This window comes from Pelecanus crispus, chromosome 29, assembly GCF_030463565.1.
Source record: "Pelecanus crispus isolate bPelCri1 chromosome 29, bPelCri1.pri, whole genome shotgun sequence".
Lineage (NCBI taxonomy): Eukaryota > Metazoa > Chordata > Aves > Pelecaniformes > Pelecanidae > Pelecanus > Pelecanus crispus.
In genome coordinates this window covers 202,017-219,311 of record NC_134671.1, presented here as the reverse complement: position 1 = coordinate 219,311, position 17,295 = coordinate 202,017, and the positions used below count along the sequence as shown (strand labels likewise).

The window sequence follows — 17,295 nt, the reverse complement described above, 5'->3', positions numbered from 1 at the left end:
AAGGAAAACCGGGGTACGGGGCTGCATCCCGCGGGAGAAAGGACAAAGAGCTGCAGCACAAGCTACTGCCAGAGAAATTAGAAAAAAAAAGGTAAACAATTTCCTCCTTCCTTCCCAAAAATGGTGGAGGGGAAAAATATAGAAAAATGTACATTTCTGCCAAGGTTAGAGGTGGGCCAGGATGGGAGATGTGCCCCACCATGGCACCCGTTCTCCACACCAGGGCAAAACCGCTGAACCTGGACGGACCAAGCTCTCCAAGGAGACTTCATCTGACCCAGGTTAGACAGCCCCTTCCGCCCCCAGCTCCATCCTGCTGTTTGATGAGCGTGTTTGATGCGCTGGCCAGCCTGAAAATGAAATTTAACGTAGCTTCTTCTGAATTAAGCCAGGGAGAATGAGTTCACATCAAGGGAAGTAACACCTGAGAGCACCAAGAAGCCTCTGCTATTCAAAGTCGAGCCACAGCCTTCTAAGGTACCAAAGGGAATCTCCCACACAAGACACCTTCAATAATGAAAAAAGCCCAAACAACCCCAAAATACGTGGTTCTGCAAAGAGGCACTTCCAGACCTTGCTCCCCTCTGTCCAAACTGGGTATTTTGCATGAAAAATAAGGCGTCATTGCAAGAATGATGCAGAGGCTCTGCCATCTCCCAGAATATTCCTACTAGGGTCGGAAGAATTGTGATTTTTACAAAATAAAATAAAACCACATCTCTCCCACCCTTGTCTCCTCCCTTTAGCTACTGGAAAGGGGTTTTCTAGCCTTAGCCACTGCTTCTCCACACCCAAACCTACGCCAGCGTCGCCGCCTTCTCCCCGTTACCGATTTCTCTGTAATCCCACTGGTTTTTCAGCCTGGGTTGGAAGCACACCGCCATTTTGCTGCTCTGCAGAGCAGGCAGGTGCCAAAAAGCCTGGGAGCCTCTTTGGAAACCAGGGGTTAGACATGAGCCCTCCAAGGGGACAGGGTGGAAACTGTTCCAAACAGCTCAGGAAATCCATCTGGTTTGCCTTCATTCCTTGTTTTCAGGTCACTTCCAAGGGACTTTATTTATGCAGTATTAACAATACAGCATTATCAGTGCAGTATCATCAATACAGCGTTATTAATGCAGCATTATCAGTGCAGTATCATCAATACAGCATTATTAATGCAGCATTATCAATGCAGTATCATCAATACAGCTTCATTAATGCAGCATTATCAGTGCAGTATCATCAATACAGCATTATTAATGCAGCATTATCAGTGCAGTATCATCAATACAGCATTATCAATGCAGTGTTACTGATGCAGTACTATCACTACAGTAACAGAACACAGTAACATTCCTTATAATACCTGTAATTAATTAAATACAAATAGAGGTATTATTAAGACAGCCACATGGTGGGGCTGGCTGCGTGGCGCAGGCAGCGAGAGAAATATGAACGGGGCACGCACATGGAGCCAAGGGGAAGAGGCAGGTGGCGGCAGCACCGGGTGACATTTCCTTCCTCTGAGCCAGAAGGTGAAGGAGAAACTGGTGCAAAGCGAAGGAGCAAGGAAGAAGGACGGGGCTGGGGCTGTGAAAGGTGGCGGGGACGGGAGCAGGAGAGAAGGGCAGTCGTGGATTTGGCTTTCCAACTTCCTGGGGTGAAACCAAGTGCTGTTAAAACCGTGATGGAAAAGAGAGGAGAAATAGCAGAGGGCAGAAATCGCCGCTGATTTAAACTCAAGGTTATCCTTGTGTGACAGAGAAGAGGGGGAGCTGATGGATGGCAGACACCGACGGACATCAAGCGCTGATGGATGCCCATCACCGACAGCTATCAAACCCCGATGGATCCCAGACACCAACTGCTGGGGGGCTGGCAACAAAACCAAGCGGAAAGACCCTTCATAGCACCAGAAACCGCTCAGGTCAGGAGGATCAAGTAGTAAGAACAAGTTGTCCTTATTTTTGTCTTGCACAGGCAGCATGGGAGGGTCGGTAGCCTGTGCACGTTGATATTTAAATATGACTTTCGTTTTCAGGTTTATTACTACATGTGCATATAACGAGAAGGAGAAGGCGTAGATGCTTCTGTCCTCTCTTTAAACTGTTTCTCTGGCTGCAAACGAGGGAAAACGAGGACCTTGGTCATTAATAGCTGTGGTGATTTGGATGAGAGGAGGATCCTCTTGCGTTCTAACCGGCCTCAGACGAGTCTGGGAGGCTACGGGCGGCTAGACCGATCATTTCAGGTTCAATCCCTTCGAGCGAGATTAAGACACAAACGAGGTCAGATGCAAGTCCACCCATTTATTAACTGCTTGGAGAAGAGAGAAAAATAGTGATAGAGAAGGAAGGAAAACAAGAGAGGAAAATTAAGCAAGAATTCGGGATAGGAAAGCGCAAACAGTCACCACCATGGATCCGTGGCGTACCGGGGGTCCGTGCTTCTGGGGTCTTCGGTCGCGAGTGATCACACGGGGGTCTGGGGTGGGGGTCTTTTATAGGCTGCGTGCCTGAGGCAACAACTTCACGCTTGCACAGAGCTCCCTCGCGTCCCGCTTGCCCAGGGCGACGGCACGTAGCCCACGTCTCCGAGCCCCCCGTGCAGAGCCTTCCTACCCTCGAGCAGATCGACGCTCCCACCCAATTTGGTGTCATCTGCAAACTTACTGAAGGTGCGCTCGATCCCCTCATCCAGATAGTTGATAAAGATATTAAACAAGGCTGGCCCCAAAACAGAGCCCTGGGGACACACCGCTTGTGACCGGCCGCCAACTGGGCTTAACTCCATTCACCACAACTCTCTGGGCTCAACCACCCAGCCAGTTTTTTACCCAGCAAAGAGTACACCTGCCCAAGCCATGAGCCGCCAGCTTCCCTAGGAGAATGCTATGGGAGATGGAGTCAAAGGCTTTGCTGAAGTCCAGGCAGATGACATCCACAGCCTTTCCTTCATCCACCAAGTCAGGTCACCAGGTCATAGAAGGAGATCAGCTTGGTCAAGCAGGACCTGCCTTTCATGAGCCCATGCTGGCTGGGCCCGATCCCCTGGTTGATCCTCGAGTGTCAAAAGTGCCCTCTCCCTCTCTCACGAGGCAGCAAGATCCACTCATTGGAGTCCCCTAAGTGACCCAGCTCATCAGAATATGAAACCCACACCTCTGCTGGAAGAGCTACCCACCCGCAAGGGGAGACCCCCACCCACTGAGCACCCCGAGTGATTTTAAAGGCAGCTCTGTCTTCACATCGAAGCAAAAGGAGGAACGGCCAATGGAGGCAGGTAAGGAGGTGCTGAGCGCAGGCGTGGGGACTCTGTGTGATGTATAAATACGCGGAGCAAGGACAGCGGCTGTGCCAGCTGCATGGAATTAGCACCCAGCACCCACCGCTGCGCGGCAATGGAATAAGCAAAGAGCTGGGCTGGGCGCGGGCCTTGGCTCTGGCACAGCGGGGACAAGGACCCATCTTTGGGACAGCATCCTGCACTCCCTTGATATCGAAAATTACGGCTTACGGAAACCCTCTAAGACTCATCTCGGAGTTTTAGAAAGCAGGCGTTCTTTATTTAGGGCGCGGATGCCCGGGGGATACTTCTGCCTACCGTCCCTACCGCACAACCGAAAGCATGCAGCTTATGTAGAACAAGGATATATACATACTCATCACATTTCTTGGAAAAGGCGGTCTTATGATAATGAGTTCCCAGAATTTATTTACATATGGCTGGCAAGTGTTCAAAAAATGGGCAGAGGTGGCACTCTGGGACATGGTTCAGTCTAGTCTACCCTTGATTGGTTTAGAGTGGGCTTGGTAGTGTAGGTTAATGGTTGGACTGGATGATCTTAAAGGTCTTTTCCAACATAAACGATTCTTTGATTCTAAGATCCTCCTCCCAGTCGTGCGTGCTCAGTGAATTGAGTGGCTGCTCCTTGGGGCTCCCTAGAGGCTGTTGTAGAGGGGTCTCTCAGTGTCCTTTCTCGGAACTCCCGACCTTTTTTTCCATGGATGGTCAGGAGTTGGGTCACGGAGCGGCTCATCACAGCCTTTTGCAATACATGCGTGTTGGAACGGGGTTTTTCCGTGCTTATGTTGGGTGATGACATTCTTAGTTCCTCCGAACTCAGTGTCTGCCGGTTTCATGAGGCGGCTTCACGAGCTCGGTTGAGGTTTGCTAATCTTGTAATAAAGAGATACCACTTCAAGGAGATGTGAAACAAGTCAGCGTCTTCCTCTTAACTGCGAGTTAAAAAATAACAAATGTCAGCTAGAAGCCGCGGGCCGAACCTTTGGAAGAATGTACAGGTCTGACATTTGGTAGCACAACACGTAGGTGCTGAGCGCAGGCGCGGGCACTCGGTGCGATGTATAAATACGCGGAGCAAGGACAGCGGCTGTGCCAGCTGCGTGCCATTAGCACCCAGCACCCACCGCTGCGCGGCAATGGCATAAAGCAAAGAGCTGGGCTGGGCGCGGGCCGTGGCTCTGGCACAGCGGGGACAAGGCCCCATCTCTGGGACACGGCCCCGCGCCCCTGACGGGCCTGGCCGTTAAAGACCGAGCTGACCCGACACGGCCTGGGCCGGGGGCGCCGAGGCCCCGCACGAGGAGCGACTGATAAAGCGGCCGCTGCGATTGGCTGCTTCCCCGCACCAGCTCCGTAAAGCGACCGCTCCGATTGGCTGTTTCCCCGCGCACCTCCGTAAGGCGGCCGCTACGATTGGCTGCTTCCTCCCGCCACCTCCGTAAGGCGGCCGCTCCGATTGGCTGCTTCCTCCCGCCACTCCTCCTTCTTGAGCGCTGATTGGTCGGGGTGGTGGGCGGGCTGAGCGGGGCTCTCTGGGGCCGGGCACCGCCTCTCCTTCCTCTCTGGACCGATCGGGCTGTGGCGCGGCCGCAGCCGTTGGAGCCCGGGGGCGGCCGTAGCGCAGGTAGGGCCCGGCCGTGGGGGCTGCTGGGGCTCGGCCGCTCGCCGCGGAGGGAGGGGGGCGGTGAAGGGGGCCCGGCGGGCTCGGCCGGCCCTGGGCGCTGCCCGCGCCCCCCTTTCCTGCTGGGTTTTGCCCGCGTTTGCTCCCCGCCGGTGCCGGTGCCGGTGCGGGAGCGGCAGGAGGAGCCCGTTCCCCAGCAGCTGTGGCTGCCTCTGGTTTCTCTGTGCAGCAGAGAAGGGCTCCTGGGGAGGCTTTCCCGGGCACTGGGTTCTGCTTCGGGCCCCCCCCGCTCCTTTGTGCCGGCGTGGCTGCTGCCCTCCCCCGCGGCGCGGTGGGGAGGAGCCGCGGCGGCTTCTCCTGGCAGGGAGTCCAGCTGCGGCTCATCGAAAACCCCCGCCCGTGTTCGCCGGGGCTGGTATTTGCATGTCAGGGCAGGGAGCCTGTGCTCCAGTTCCCCGGGGCTGGTGTTGGCATGTCAGGGCGGGGAGCTTGTGCTCCAGCAGCCGGAGTGAGCTTTGGTTTCTGCCTTGACCGATGGGGCTCGGTGCGAGGGGCTCTGTCGGGTGAGTGGGGGGGGAAAGCAAAAAAAAAAAAAAAAGAATTGCAGGCGTGTGTGTTCTCCTGCACGCTGTGCCTTATCCCTCCCTCGCCTGGCTTCAGTCTGTGTGCGGAGCACCCCGTAAGGAGCTTTGCTCAGGCCCGGTCCATCCCGTCGCCCCCAGGAGAGCCGAGTTTGCAGCCCCTTGTTGGCTGCAGGGGCTGAAGGTGCGGCCCCTGGCCCAGGCTGGGGTGCCGGGGCTGGGGGTGTTGGTGCGCGTCAGGGGCGGTGAGCGGGGCTGGGCAGAGGTGTTGGGGGCCCCCGTCCCCCCCATTGTCGTGCCTGGGCCCGGGCTGGTGGTGGAGCAGGGGGGGCTGAGCGGTGGGCAGGGGGCTGGTGGCAGGCGTCGAGTGGCTGGCGGGCTGTGTGGGCAGGGTGGGTGCAGGGTGTTGGGGAGGGTGCTGGCTGTGCTGGGGGCCGAGGGCCGGTCCCTGAGCTCCCTGACGCTGCGTTTGTCTCCCCAGGTGCTGGCCGGCTGCTGGGGACAGGCTGCAGCGTGCCAGGGGGAGCAGGGCCAGGGCAGGCCTGCGCTGGCATCGCCTCCGTGAGCCTGAGTGTGAGCGCAGGGCCACGGCTGATCCGGGAGAGCCAAGCGTGGCCCCAGCCAGCACACGGAATTAAACGTCCCCATCTACTGCATCATTGTCATCATCATCTTTTCTGCAGTGTCCCAATACGACGATAAGAGCTGTGGTGGTGAAACTGTGTCTAAGCCTGGCTGGAAACAGGCTTTGTTGACAGAAGTTGCGATGCCGTGCCTGCAAGATCCTGCTCATTATGAGAAAAAGTGTTCCACGTGTCAGTGTGCCATAGGACACAGGGAGGGGAATGGATTCTGGGCTGGCGATGGGCATGCGGAGGAGCCCCTGAGTGGCCAGGACGGAGGGGCATTCCCCCTGCCAGAGGTGCCTTGGGGTACAGACAAAAGGAGCCCCAGAAGAGTTGTGGGTGAGTGCGGGGCCAGCCGTGTGGTCTGTGGGGAGGGGACAGTGTCCCTGTGGCAGCGTCACCCCCCGAGGAGTGGGGCTGGCAAGTGTGAGGCTTCTTCCAGCTCTCTGGAAAGGGCTCGTCCCCTGCTGGGTCCTCATCGGGTGGTCTGTAGCAGACACCCCCCAGCCCCCCAGCTCTGTGGCAGGTCTCCTGCTGCAGGTTGTCCCCCCACGTCTGTGGCGTGAGAGCCTTGTCCCTGGTGGGTGTGACTGTCCCTTGGCTTTCTTGCTGCCAGCTGTGAGCGTGGGGAAACTGGGCTGGGGGCTTGCTCCCGTGTTCCCTGGGCAGCTGGTGTTGGGGGTGGTGGGGATGCGAGGGCCGTGCCTGCTGTGGGACAGCACCGTCCTCACTGCCAGTGGCTTGTTCCTCCCCCAGGCAAGCAGCCTGAGTGGCATCCAGTGTGTGCCATGGTGGTGGCTGTGCTCGTGGTTCTGGTTGTGGCTTTGGCTGTGGCTGTTGCTGTACAATCAGGTAAGGGAGGAGCGGCTGTCTCCATCCGGCTCCGTGGAGCTGCGTCCCCTGCTCCCTGGAGCGCAATCCTCTGACCTTCTCCCTTCCCTCTGCAGCAGGAAGGCACGGAGGGAACCCAGATCTGCCTGCGGCTGGGGTGCTGGGCTGTCCTGAGGGCTGGGTTGGGTACCACAAGGTCTGCTTCTACCTCTCGAGGGAGGAGAGGAGCTGGGAGCAGAGCCAGGAGCAGTGCTCCTCCCTCGGGGCCTCGCTGGCCGTGCTCAAGATGGGGTGGGAGATGGTGAGTGAGGGGCTGTTGTGGCTGCGTGGGGGTGACGGGGGGTTCTGGGTGGGGTGCAGGCGTGGGGGTGGTGCTGGGCAGGCGAGAGGTGCTTGTAGGGCCAGAGATGCAGCTGTGGGCTGGGGCCTGGCAGGGAGGGAGGGAGGCACGGGGTGCAGCGTGGAGCCCAGGGCGCGTCTGCCCATCTGCGGTGCTCGGCTGGCCCCCGAGCAGAGCAGGGCTGGGGCAGAGCAGAGCAGGAACAGCACCGCTGGCCGTGCTGGTGAGCTCCTTGAGAAGCCTCTGGAGCTTGCTGGAGCAGCCCTTGGGTGGGAGCTGCTGCCGTGCCACGGCCGGGGGGTAGCAGTGCGGGGCCGGGGCTGCCTGCGAGGCCGGCAGGGAGCAGCGTGGGGCTGGGACAGTGACTCGCGTGGGGCTGGCAGCAGCTCCCGACTGTTGGCTTCTCTCTTTCCTACCCAGGAGTTTGTCTTGCGCCTCAAGGGCAGGGATGATTACTGGATTGGGCTGCGGAGACGGGGCGAGCGCCTGGAGTGGGTGGATGGCAGCAGCTTCAACCAGACGTGAGTCCTGTTGCGATCCGGGGCCGTGGGGCGACCGTCCTGCAGTGGGCCGGGCAGGGTCCTGGTGGGATGTGTGTGCTGGGGCTGTCCCTTGCAGGCAGCACTCGTCTCCTCCGGGTGCTTGAGGGGACAACCACTAACCCGACGGTACCGGTGGTGTCTTTCCTTCTTGTTGCAGGTTCCCGGTGCAGGGCCAAGGAGTGTGTGTGTGGTTAACTAACCATCATCTCGCGAGTTCAAGCTGTTCGCTGCTCCATCCCTATGTGTGCAGCAAGCCTAAGGCTCTGGGGTGTCAGAGGTGATGGAGAAGGGACCTGTGCTGGGGCCTCCCAGCTTGACCTCCCCCACCAGAGGAGCGTAGGGGTGTCCTTCCCTCGGCTGCTGCTCCGGGTTGCTCCTGGCCTCGGCAACAGCTCACTGCAGCTCTCGGGGAGATGAACCTGCTGGAATTGCCCCCTGTGTGGCACCCATGAGAGTTATGGATGCTGGGGCTGTTTTTCTACTGACATTTTTGTTATTTATTTTTATTAAAACATGATAAACTGCCATGGGTGTCCCTCATGTTCTGGAAGGCGCCTGCTGCAGGCAGCCGTGTCCGTTCCCCTCCTCGGTCCCGGGTGCGCTTTCCGTCCTGGCTTTTGGAGCGATGGAGTGTGCGTGTGTGCCGTGACGGCTTCTCCCGGCTCTTCTCCCTGGAGCCGTGGCAGCGTGGGGTGCCGGGGGCCAGGGGGGGATGGCTGGAGCTCTCCGCTGGAGCCCGTCACGCGGCGCTGGCTCTGCCCCGTGCCCAGGCGAGTTGTGGGGCTCCCCCGGGCCGTGCTCTGCTGAATGCCACCGTCCCTCCCTGTCAGCCCTTGTTTTCCTGCGTACGGGGGCTCTGCGGGCCCCCCACATCCTCGCCCCCTCGAGAAGGTGCTGCTGCAGGAGCCCCAGAAGCAGCCGAAAGCAGCCGTGGGCGTTGGGGACGAAGCCGACCAGGATGGTGGGTGAAGAGACCTTGCCGTGTCCCCTGGGAGCGTGGTGCCGGTGTGGTGGCTGTGCAGGAGGGCCCCTTCCCAGTGCTCCCAGTGTGTCCATCCTTGAGCATCCCAGTTAGGGGCTCAGATGGCAGCAGGGACGGGCGAGGAGTGCTGCTGGGGCCAGTGCCAGCTCATTTTTGTTTGGCTTGTTCTTCCTGAGCTGGGGAAACCCTATTCTGGAGGCTTCTGCCACAGGGAGAGGCTCTTCTCTGGTCCCCTGATGTCCCCTCCTCTGGTCAGCAAAATGGATTTGGGGCTGTGTACCCTCTTGGAGCAAATAAATGCAATTAAGTCCCAGCAGGAAACGGGCAGCCTTGCAGTGTGGTGAGCAGCGATGCTTGCCAGTGTCCGGCAAAGGGTGCAAGAAAGGTAAGTGCAGGAGCTAATAAAGTAGTGGTTAATTAGGCTAATGAAAAAGCTGCTAATTAGGAGGCAGGAGCAGCGGGGACCCATGGGGTCCTGCTGTGCCTCACTGCGTGCACGGCTCGTGCGGTCACAGCTGCCGGCTCCTTGGCATGAAAGCTCTTTAATGAGCTCCTCAAAAATGTACATTTTTCTGTATTTTCCTCCACCATTTTTTGGTGGGGGGTAAAATTATTTGGTTTTCTTTTTTTTTTTTTTCCTCTAATTTCTCCTGCAGTAGCTTGTGCTGCAGCTCTTTGCCCTTTCTCCTGCAGGATGCAGCCCCGTGCCCGGATTTTCTTTCCTCTGGAGAGAAAGCCCCATGGAGTCCCCCCTACCGCTGCAGTGCCCCTCACCTGCGCCCTGCGGCTGCAATAGCAGGCTTTAACCCCCATGGTAAAGTGTTTTTACAAAATCGGTGCAGAAGGAGGGGAGGAGGTGCTCCAGGCGCGGAGCAGAGATTGCCCTGCACCCGGGGTGCAGCCCATGGTGGGCAGCTGTGCCCCTGCACCCATGGAGGGCCCCGGGGAGCAGAGATCCCCCTGCACCCGGGGAGGAGCCCACGCCGGAGCAGGTGGGTGCCCGGAGGAGGCTGGGACCCCCTGGGAAGGACCCAGGCTGGAGCAGTTTGTGGAGGACTGTCTGCCGTGGGAGGGACCCGCGCTGGAGCAGGGGAGGAGGGTGAGGAGTCCTCCCCTGAGGAGGAAGAGCAGCAGAGATGGGTGATGAACTGACCCCAGCCCCCATTCCCGTCCCCCTGCACCGCTGGGCGGGAGAGAAACTGGGGAGTGAAGCTGAGCCTGGGAAGAAGGGAGGGGTGGGGGGAAGGTGTTTCAAGATTTGGTTTGATTTCTCTTTACCCTACTGTGATTTGATTGGCAATAAATTCAATAACTGCTGATCCCCCTGTCCTTATCTCGACCCACCAGCCTTTCGTTGTATTTTCTCTGCCCTGTGCAGCTGAGAAGGGCAGTGAGAGGGCGGCTTTGGTGGGCACCTGGCATCCAGCCGGGGCCAACCCACCACAGCTATTAATGACCAAGGTCCTCGTTTTCCCTCGTTTGCAGCCAGAGAAACAGTTTAAAGAGAGGACAGAAGGGATCTACGCCTTCTCCTTCTTGTTACATATAGTAATAAACCCAAAACCCAAACCAAATTCATATTTAATTTTCAACGTGCACAGGCTACTGACCCTCCCGTGCTGCCTGTGCAAGACAAAAATAAGGACAACTTGTTCTTACTACTTGATCCTCCTGACCTGAGCGGTTTCTGGTGCTATGAAGGGTCTTTCCGCTTGGTTTTGTTGCCAGCCCCCCCAGCAGTTGGTGTCTGGGATCCATCGGGGTTTGATAGCTGTTGATAGCTGTCGGTGATGGGCATCCATCAGCGCTTGATGTCCGTCGGTGTCTGCCATCCATCAGCTCCCCCTCTCTCTGTCACACAAGGAAACCTTGAGTTTAAATCAGTGGCGATTTCTGCCCTCTGCTATTTCTCCTCTCTTTTCATCACGGTTTTAACAAGCACTTGGTTTCACCCCAGGAATTTGGAAAGCAGTGGCTAAGGCTAGGAAAACCCCTTTCCAGTAGCTAAAGGGAGGAGACAAGGGTGGGAGAGATGTGGTTTTATTTTATTTTGTAAAAATCACAATTCTTCCGACCCTAGTAGGAATATTCTGGGAGATGGCAGAGCCTCTGCATCATTCTTGCAATGACGCCTTATTTTTCATGCAAAATACCCAGTTTGGACAGAGGGGAGCAAGGTCTGGAAGTGCCTCTTTGCAGAACCACGTATTTTGGGGTTGTTTGGGCTTTTTTCATTATTGAAGGTGTCTTGTGTGGGAGATTCCCTTTGGTACCTTAGAAGGTTGTGGCTCGACTTTGAATAGCAGAGGCTTCTTGGTGCTCTCAGGTGTTACTTCCCTTGATTGTGAACTCATTCTCCTGGCTTAATTCAGAAGAAGCTACGTAAAGTTTCATTTTCAGGCTGGCCAGCGCATCAAACACGCTCTTTTGCAATCTTGCTCCCCTTGACGAGCACTCAGAGGCTCGCGCTGCTCCTCGCAGACCTCTAGCTTGGAGAGGAGCTTGCAAAGCCGAGCTGGAGGGGGTGAATAACCTCAGAAAAACCCGGACTTGGCGCCTGCTGCATTGCCACTGTTCGAGCAAGGGGCATGGCTGATGGTCCTCTCGCCTCTGCCGCTGTGGCTGGGGAAATTATTTATGCTGACCTGGATATCGGTCCCGGGAAACGCTGCAGGAAACCGCATTCGCTTCCTCAGCCTGGCAGTAAGTGTCTCGTGCGTTTTGGGGGCTTTTTTGTGGGGGCTGTGGTTGTGCTGGGAGACTCCCACCCTCGGGTGGTGCAGGGAGGGGAAGGGGCCCATGGCTGTGGCGGTGTGATGAGGGATCCCGTCTGCTGTTTGGGATCCCTTCCGTAGTTTTGTCTTGAAACGGCTCTGGGGTTTCTTTGAAAACAGGGTCACCATTTTCACTCTGTGGCCTGAGTCCTACCGTGACTCAATTAAAATGGGATTCTTCCACTGTGGAAACCAAGTGGGCTTGCATTAACACTTGGTGCCGTGGGGGTTAAATACCGCGGTGGCTTTTCTGCCTGCGGCTGCCCTTGGCATTGGCCCCCTTACACCTCCCTCCTCCTTCCTTGTGCGGCTGCTTTGGCTGCAGCCCTGCCAGCATCAAGCCTCAGCTTTGCACGATTATTTCTAAGGCCCTGACTGCCCCCAGCTTGGCCGTTTGAACATCGTCCTTGCGCGGAGAGGCTGAACTCCTGAAGCTTGTGGGGGGCAGGACTCGGCTTGCCGCACCAAGGGCATTTTCAGGAGCTGGTTCCTAAACCCATCCAAAGGGACTGTTCTTGTCCTGGCATGATGGAAGAAGAAATCCCCACACCCAGCATCCAAAGCTGCCCGAATTTCAGCTGCTCTTAGGAGACCGGTGATGCTTAAGGGCAGCTGGGTGTCTTAGATGGCCTGATCCAAGTCTCAATACTCCGGGTTCATCTTTCCTGCCCTCGTAGTGGTGTTTCACATCCCCGTCTTGCTTCCTTCCTCCGCTGCCTTGCTGCGGTGCTTCATGCTCTCTTTTCCTGCTGACTCCAGTTCTGGCTGCTGGCTTATGAACAAACCAGCAGAAGGTTTAATTCCTGCTCTTTCTGCCCCTGGGAGGGACCTCTGCCTGGTGAGGCCCTCTTCAGTCACAAGCTGCACCCTCTTTCTTTGTGACAATTCATGATTCCAGCAAACGCATCCCTTTTGATCTCAAAGGACTGGGCAAAACCCATCTTCTGCTGCTGTGAAGCTGGAATTGGATGTTCCTCCTTTGCTGTTCTATTCGTAGGCCGATGAGGAACCTTAATTGCGGATCCACCCTTCGGCCAAGGCGAGCTCTGGCTTTGTCCAGAGCATCGTCCTGCCTCCCTCCTGTGAAACAAGAGCCGAGGATGGGGTGGCCTTTGCCTGGCCTTGAGCTAACCTGGGTCAGATGAAGTCTCCTTGGAGAGCTTGGTCCGTCCAGGTTCAGCGGTTTTGCCTGGTGTTGGAGAACGGGTGCCATGGTGGGGCACGTCTCCCATCTTGGCCCACCTCTAACCTTGACTTAACCCTTTGGGTTTCCGATGGCTTGTAACATCCAGGAAATTCCCAGTTCTTGGAGTCTTGGACATCTGGGTAAAAAAACCCAACCTCATCACGAGCAAGGTTTACCGCAGTGCCAGCGGGATCAGTGTATAACGGAGGAGGGTGGCAGTGCTGAAATGACGGACGCTTGACCAAAGCTGTTGAACAATCAGCAGCAGAACCGTGGAGGGCTGCCAGGCTCTGAGTTGCGTTTGGGGGACAAAATGGCCCAAATCTGTGCTGCAGGCCTGGCTGGCTGGATGTGGGATTGGGGCAGTGTTTTTCTCCTAACAGCTCTTTCCCTTGCAGCATCGGGCTGTCCTCAGTGGCACCGAACCGCGCTCTGGGCCGGCTGGACCGGGAACCTCCTTCTCGGAGTGGCCGTGGTGGGGATGGGATGCTCGCGTGAGTAGCTCCGCTTGCCAGCACGGGGACAAGCAAAGGACAATCCAAAGAGCAGGGAGGGGGGTCCCTGCTCCTGGGGGTCTGGCCCGGGGGCTTGTGTAGGAGGCAAATCTGCTTTTTATGATCTGCGGTTGGGTGACGCACATCAGTAGCAAGGTGTGGGGAAGTGGGGTTTTATCAGAATTTCTTAGAGCTGATGGGTGGAGGAGACTTGACTGTTTTGGTTGGCCAGTGAGGGGAAACCACTGGAAACTTCTCAGCTGTGGCAGGGTCAGGATTTGACACCCCGTGGCCGAGCTCAGGGTCACACGGAGCCCTGCTGAAATGAGTCTTGTGCCTGGTGTGAAGTTGCTGGTGGCATCTGACGCTGCCCTGACCCACTGCACCCCCAAACTGCACCAAGCAGGTGGAAGGGAGACTCAAATGTCTGAGGTAGCTTGGTGAGGAGATCCTCCAAAGCGGGGGAGATCCACTGGATCTTGCGCTGGGGAGGGACTCGGGTGTGGATTTTTGAACTGTGGGGATGGATCTGCCACGCTTTTGGCACAGGGGTTCGGAGGAGAGAGCAAAGGGATCAGACTCGAGCTTCCCTGGGCACCGTGCCCTCCACGGGGCCGAGAGCTGCAAAACGCAGGTGATGCTCTCGGCATGTGGGAGCAACTTTGGGCGTGAGCCGGGGCACGGTGGCTTTGTAGGGATCTGCTGTCCCCATTGTAGGGTGGATCTGGGGCCAGCAGCGACCTGGGGGATTGCTTGACTTGGTGTGGGTCCAGTAGCGGAGAAGACCCCAAAATAAATCTGCTGGGAGCTGTCACGTGCACTGCAGGTGCCTGTGGGCTCGCTGTGCTGCAAGGGGTGGTCAGAAGGTGGCAAAGAGCCCTTCACCCTTGCGTCAGGCCCCTCTGGCTGCACAGATAAGGCTGGCGCAGCTTGTTTTGCAGGGGAGGCCGCTTCCGTAGCGGTCAGAGGCTACGGGGCTTTCTGCAGCTGTCCTGTTTGATGCCTCCATACCTCGTGTGCTGCCTCATGCAGGGGGTGCAGGGGCCACATCCTGTCGCCAGTGCAAAGCAGCAGTGGGGTGGAGGCAGTTCCAAGTGAGTGTGGGGGTGAGCTCAGAGGTGCTGACCCCGTACCCCAAAAGAAGACGGCCTGGGGTCTGCTCTGGGTTGGGACCCCAGGCCAGTTCTCACCCCCCTGAGATGCTCAGATCAAGGCTCAAGGTGAGCTGAGATAGCAGGAAGGATGAGGGGAGGGCTGGAGGGCTCTGAGCACCGGCTTGGGGTCAGGCTCCATCCCAGACACTGCCCGGCATCCTGCTGGGGCCACGTGCAGGTAGATGTCGGTGCGCATCGTGCCTGGGGGAGCCAGTCCCTCTCCCCTGCTCCATCCTTCCCTTGCAGTTCTCCACCAGCAGTCACAAAACCCAGGAAGCTGCAAAAACGGGAGCGGGAACGTAGGAGATGGCAACACCACCCTGGAGAACATCCGCTCGGAGCTGAGGAAAGGTCTCTGCTTGTCAAAGCTGCAAGGTAACTGCCCCGGCCACGATGCATCTCTGCACCATCAGCATTCCCAAGAACTTGCAGCACCCCTAAACTGGAGAACCAAGCAAAGCTCAGGGCATCCCCGTGTTCCTGGGGAGCAAGCAGGACTTAAACACTTGTCCTTCTTTGGACGTGCAGGGGCCAGGGTGGCTTCTTGGTGGCTGAACGTGGCACTGACTGTCTTTCAGAGAGTGAGGGGTGCAGGCTCTGCCCCACGGGCTGGGTGCTGCGCGGGACCAAGTGCTATTGGGCTGCCGACGGGATCAACCCTTGGAACAAGAGCCGGGAGGACTGTGCGAATCGGGGTGCCGAGCTAATGATGCCGGGGGACCTGGATGATTTGGTAAAGGGACCGATGGCATCGGGGATGTGGGACGGGTGCCCGGACTGCACCCGAGGGGCTGCTGGTGGCACCTGGGGAAGGGCTGAGGGCTTGCCCCGAAATCTGGGATCAGCACCCGAGCCCCCGGGATGCCTCTGCCAGGGTCAGAGTGTGGGGGACACGGGTGGGGCTCAGTTCTGGGCTGGGGGCTGCACGGGGACGGGCTGGAGCCTGTTTTGGGATGGTGATCCATGGCACACGGGCGTCACCCCCTGCCCTCTCCCCCGATACAGGATTTCCTCAATAAAATCCTACAGCATCCCAGCCGCTACTTCTGGATCGGCCTCTCCCTCCCCTCCGGTGGGAAGGGCTGGACCTGGCTGAACGGCTCCCGCCTGGACCAGAGCCGGTGAGCGCTTTGGGGAGGGATGGGTGTCGGTGTGGGCACCTCCACCATCACCCAAGGGCCCCTCGTGCCGTGACGTGGGCTCCCTCCTGCACCCGCAGGTTCCCGCTGAGCCCCGGGGATGAAGGCAGAGCCTGCGGGATGCTCCGGTGGGACAAGATCAGCTCTGACAGCTGCAGCTCGGGACTGGCGTGGATCTGCCAGAAAGAAGCCACCCACCTCTGAGCCGTGGGCCGCAAGCTGGGCTGTGGTCGGGAGAGACGCTTGGGGATGGGCCAGGATCAGGCCCTCATCGGGGGATGTGGAGCCAGTGCTGACGTTGTTGTGCACCGACCATCTCCTGCACAAATTAATCGTGACGTTAGCTGGGCTCTGTTGTGTGGTGCTTTCAAGCAAGTTTGCCCAGGGAGGGCTGGGAAGAGCATCCTTCTGTACCAGCCAAGCCTGCTTGTGCACGCACACCCATGGGCACGCTGTGCCGGTCCCTTTCTGCCCGGCAGCACTTGCCCCTGGCCCTGCCTCGGCCTGCCATGGCTCCAGGGTGCACCAGGGCCCCCATCCAGCCCCCTGGGGCGATGCCTTTGGGATTTCTGCCCATGCCAGCGTCCCCTTCAATCTTCCTCCTGGACCGTCCCCATCCTCAGGTCGTGCTTTCGCCCCAGGCGCAGCACAGCTCACCCAGGAGGTGGCTCGTGCCGGGCACTGGAGGAGACAGATGCTCACGGCATGGTGCTCGCAGCAGCATTGCAAAGGCAGAGAGAGGAAGTGCAGCCATGAGAGCGTTAGGGTTAGAAAGGCAAAAAGAGGTGGGGGGATTAAAAAAAAAAAAAATCCCAAACTACCACCCTAGCAAGTGAGGTCGCCATGAGGCAGCACCTGGCCCAGAGCCCAAGGAGGGAGAACACCCAAACCCTGTTTTGCTGAGCAGAGGAGGGGGACGGGGGACCTGGGGATGGCTGCAAGTCTGAGCCACAGCTGCCACGTCGGCGTGATGGGGATAAGATGGTGATAAGAGCCTCTCCCTAGAGCAAAAACCTCCAGAACTAGGGTTTCCCCAGCGCAGAGCGAGCTGCAAAGCTCGCTGGGACTGCCCCAGGGTATTGCGCTGCTCCCATCCCCGCTGCATGGAAACAGCCGCCTGAGCTGGGATGCTTGCGGATGGATGGACTGGGAGCACTGGGAAGGGGCCGTTTGCAGCAGCCCTGATGCCCGCCCTTGCACAGAGCCACACCAGCACTGCCCTCGCAGGGGGGCAGCGAGGTTTCTTCACCCACCACCCAGCTGGGTTTGTCCCTGCCACCCACAGCTGCTGCTGGGGCTCCTGCAGCAGCACCTTGGGGGGGATCAGGATTCGGGGGGCCCTGAGAGCCCCCGTACACAGCCTTGCGCAAGCAACCGCACCCCTGTGCAGACACAGCCATCTCCCCGGGCTCCTCCTCCTGCCCCCAGCACCTTCTCTCTCCTTTTGGTGCACTGAAAACAGGAGGGTGCTGCCAAGAGCTGCCCAAGGGGAGAGCAACCACTCCCTTCCATCCGCTGGTGTTCCCAGCTCTGCTCGCTCTTCCCTGCCAGGGTCTCTGCAATGAGATGGGATGGAAAAGCTGGCATCACCCTCCGGCTCTTGAGCCCAGAAATAGCTTTGTCTGCTGCATCTGCCACCCGGCACCAGCTGCGATAGAAGGCAGCAGCTTTGGCCCCGTGTTTGTTGGCGTGTGGTTGGTTGGGGCTTTTTAAAAACGCTTTTTCTGTAAAAGGAAC

The 17,295-nt window shown here is 58.1% G+C and overlaps 2 protein-coding genes across 2 annotated transcripts; both read left to right on the top strand.

Moving 5' to 3' along the window:
• The first annotated feature begins 6,256 nt into the window (after window positions 1-6,256).
• LOC142596218 (C-type lectin domain family 2 member E-like) lies at window positions 6,257-8,356 on the top strand. The gene is made up of 5 exons (XM_075725300.1): window positions 6,257-6,455; window positions 6,873-6,968; window positions 7,064-7,248; window positions 7,708-7,808; window positions 7,987-8,356. Exons 1-5 carry the CDS (start codon window positions 6,257-6,259, stop codon window positions 8,108-8,110), a joined length of 705 nt encoding a protein of 234 aa, XP_075581415.1. The 3' UTR covers window positions 8,111-8,356.
• A 3,043-nt stretch (window positions 8,357-11,399) lies between these two features.
• LOC142596261 (killer cell lectin-like receptor subfamily B member 1B allele C) lies at window positions 11,400-15,855 on the top strand. Its single transcript, XM_075725364.1, has 6 exons — window positions 11,400-11,514; window positions 13,170-13,265; window positions 14,666-14,794; window positions 14,998-15,152; window positions 15,425-15,540; window positions 15,639-15,855. The coding sequence occupies exons 1-6, from the start codon at window positions 11,400-11,402 to the stop codon at window positions 15,760-15,762; spliced, it is 735 nt and encodes a 244-aa protein (XP_075581479.1). The 3' UTR covers window positions 15,763-15,855.
• The last annotated feature ends 1,440 nt before the right edge of the window (window positions 15,856-17,295 follow it).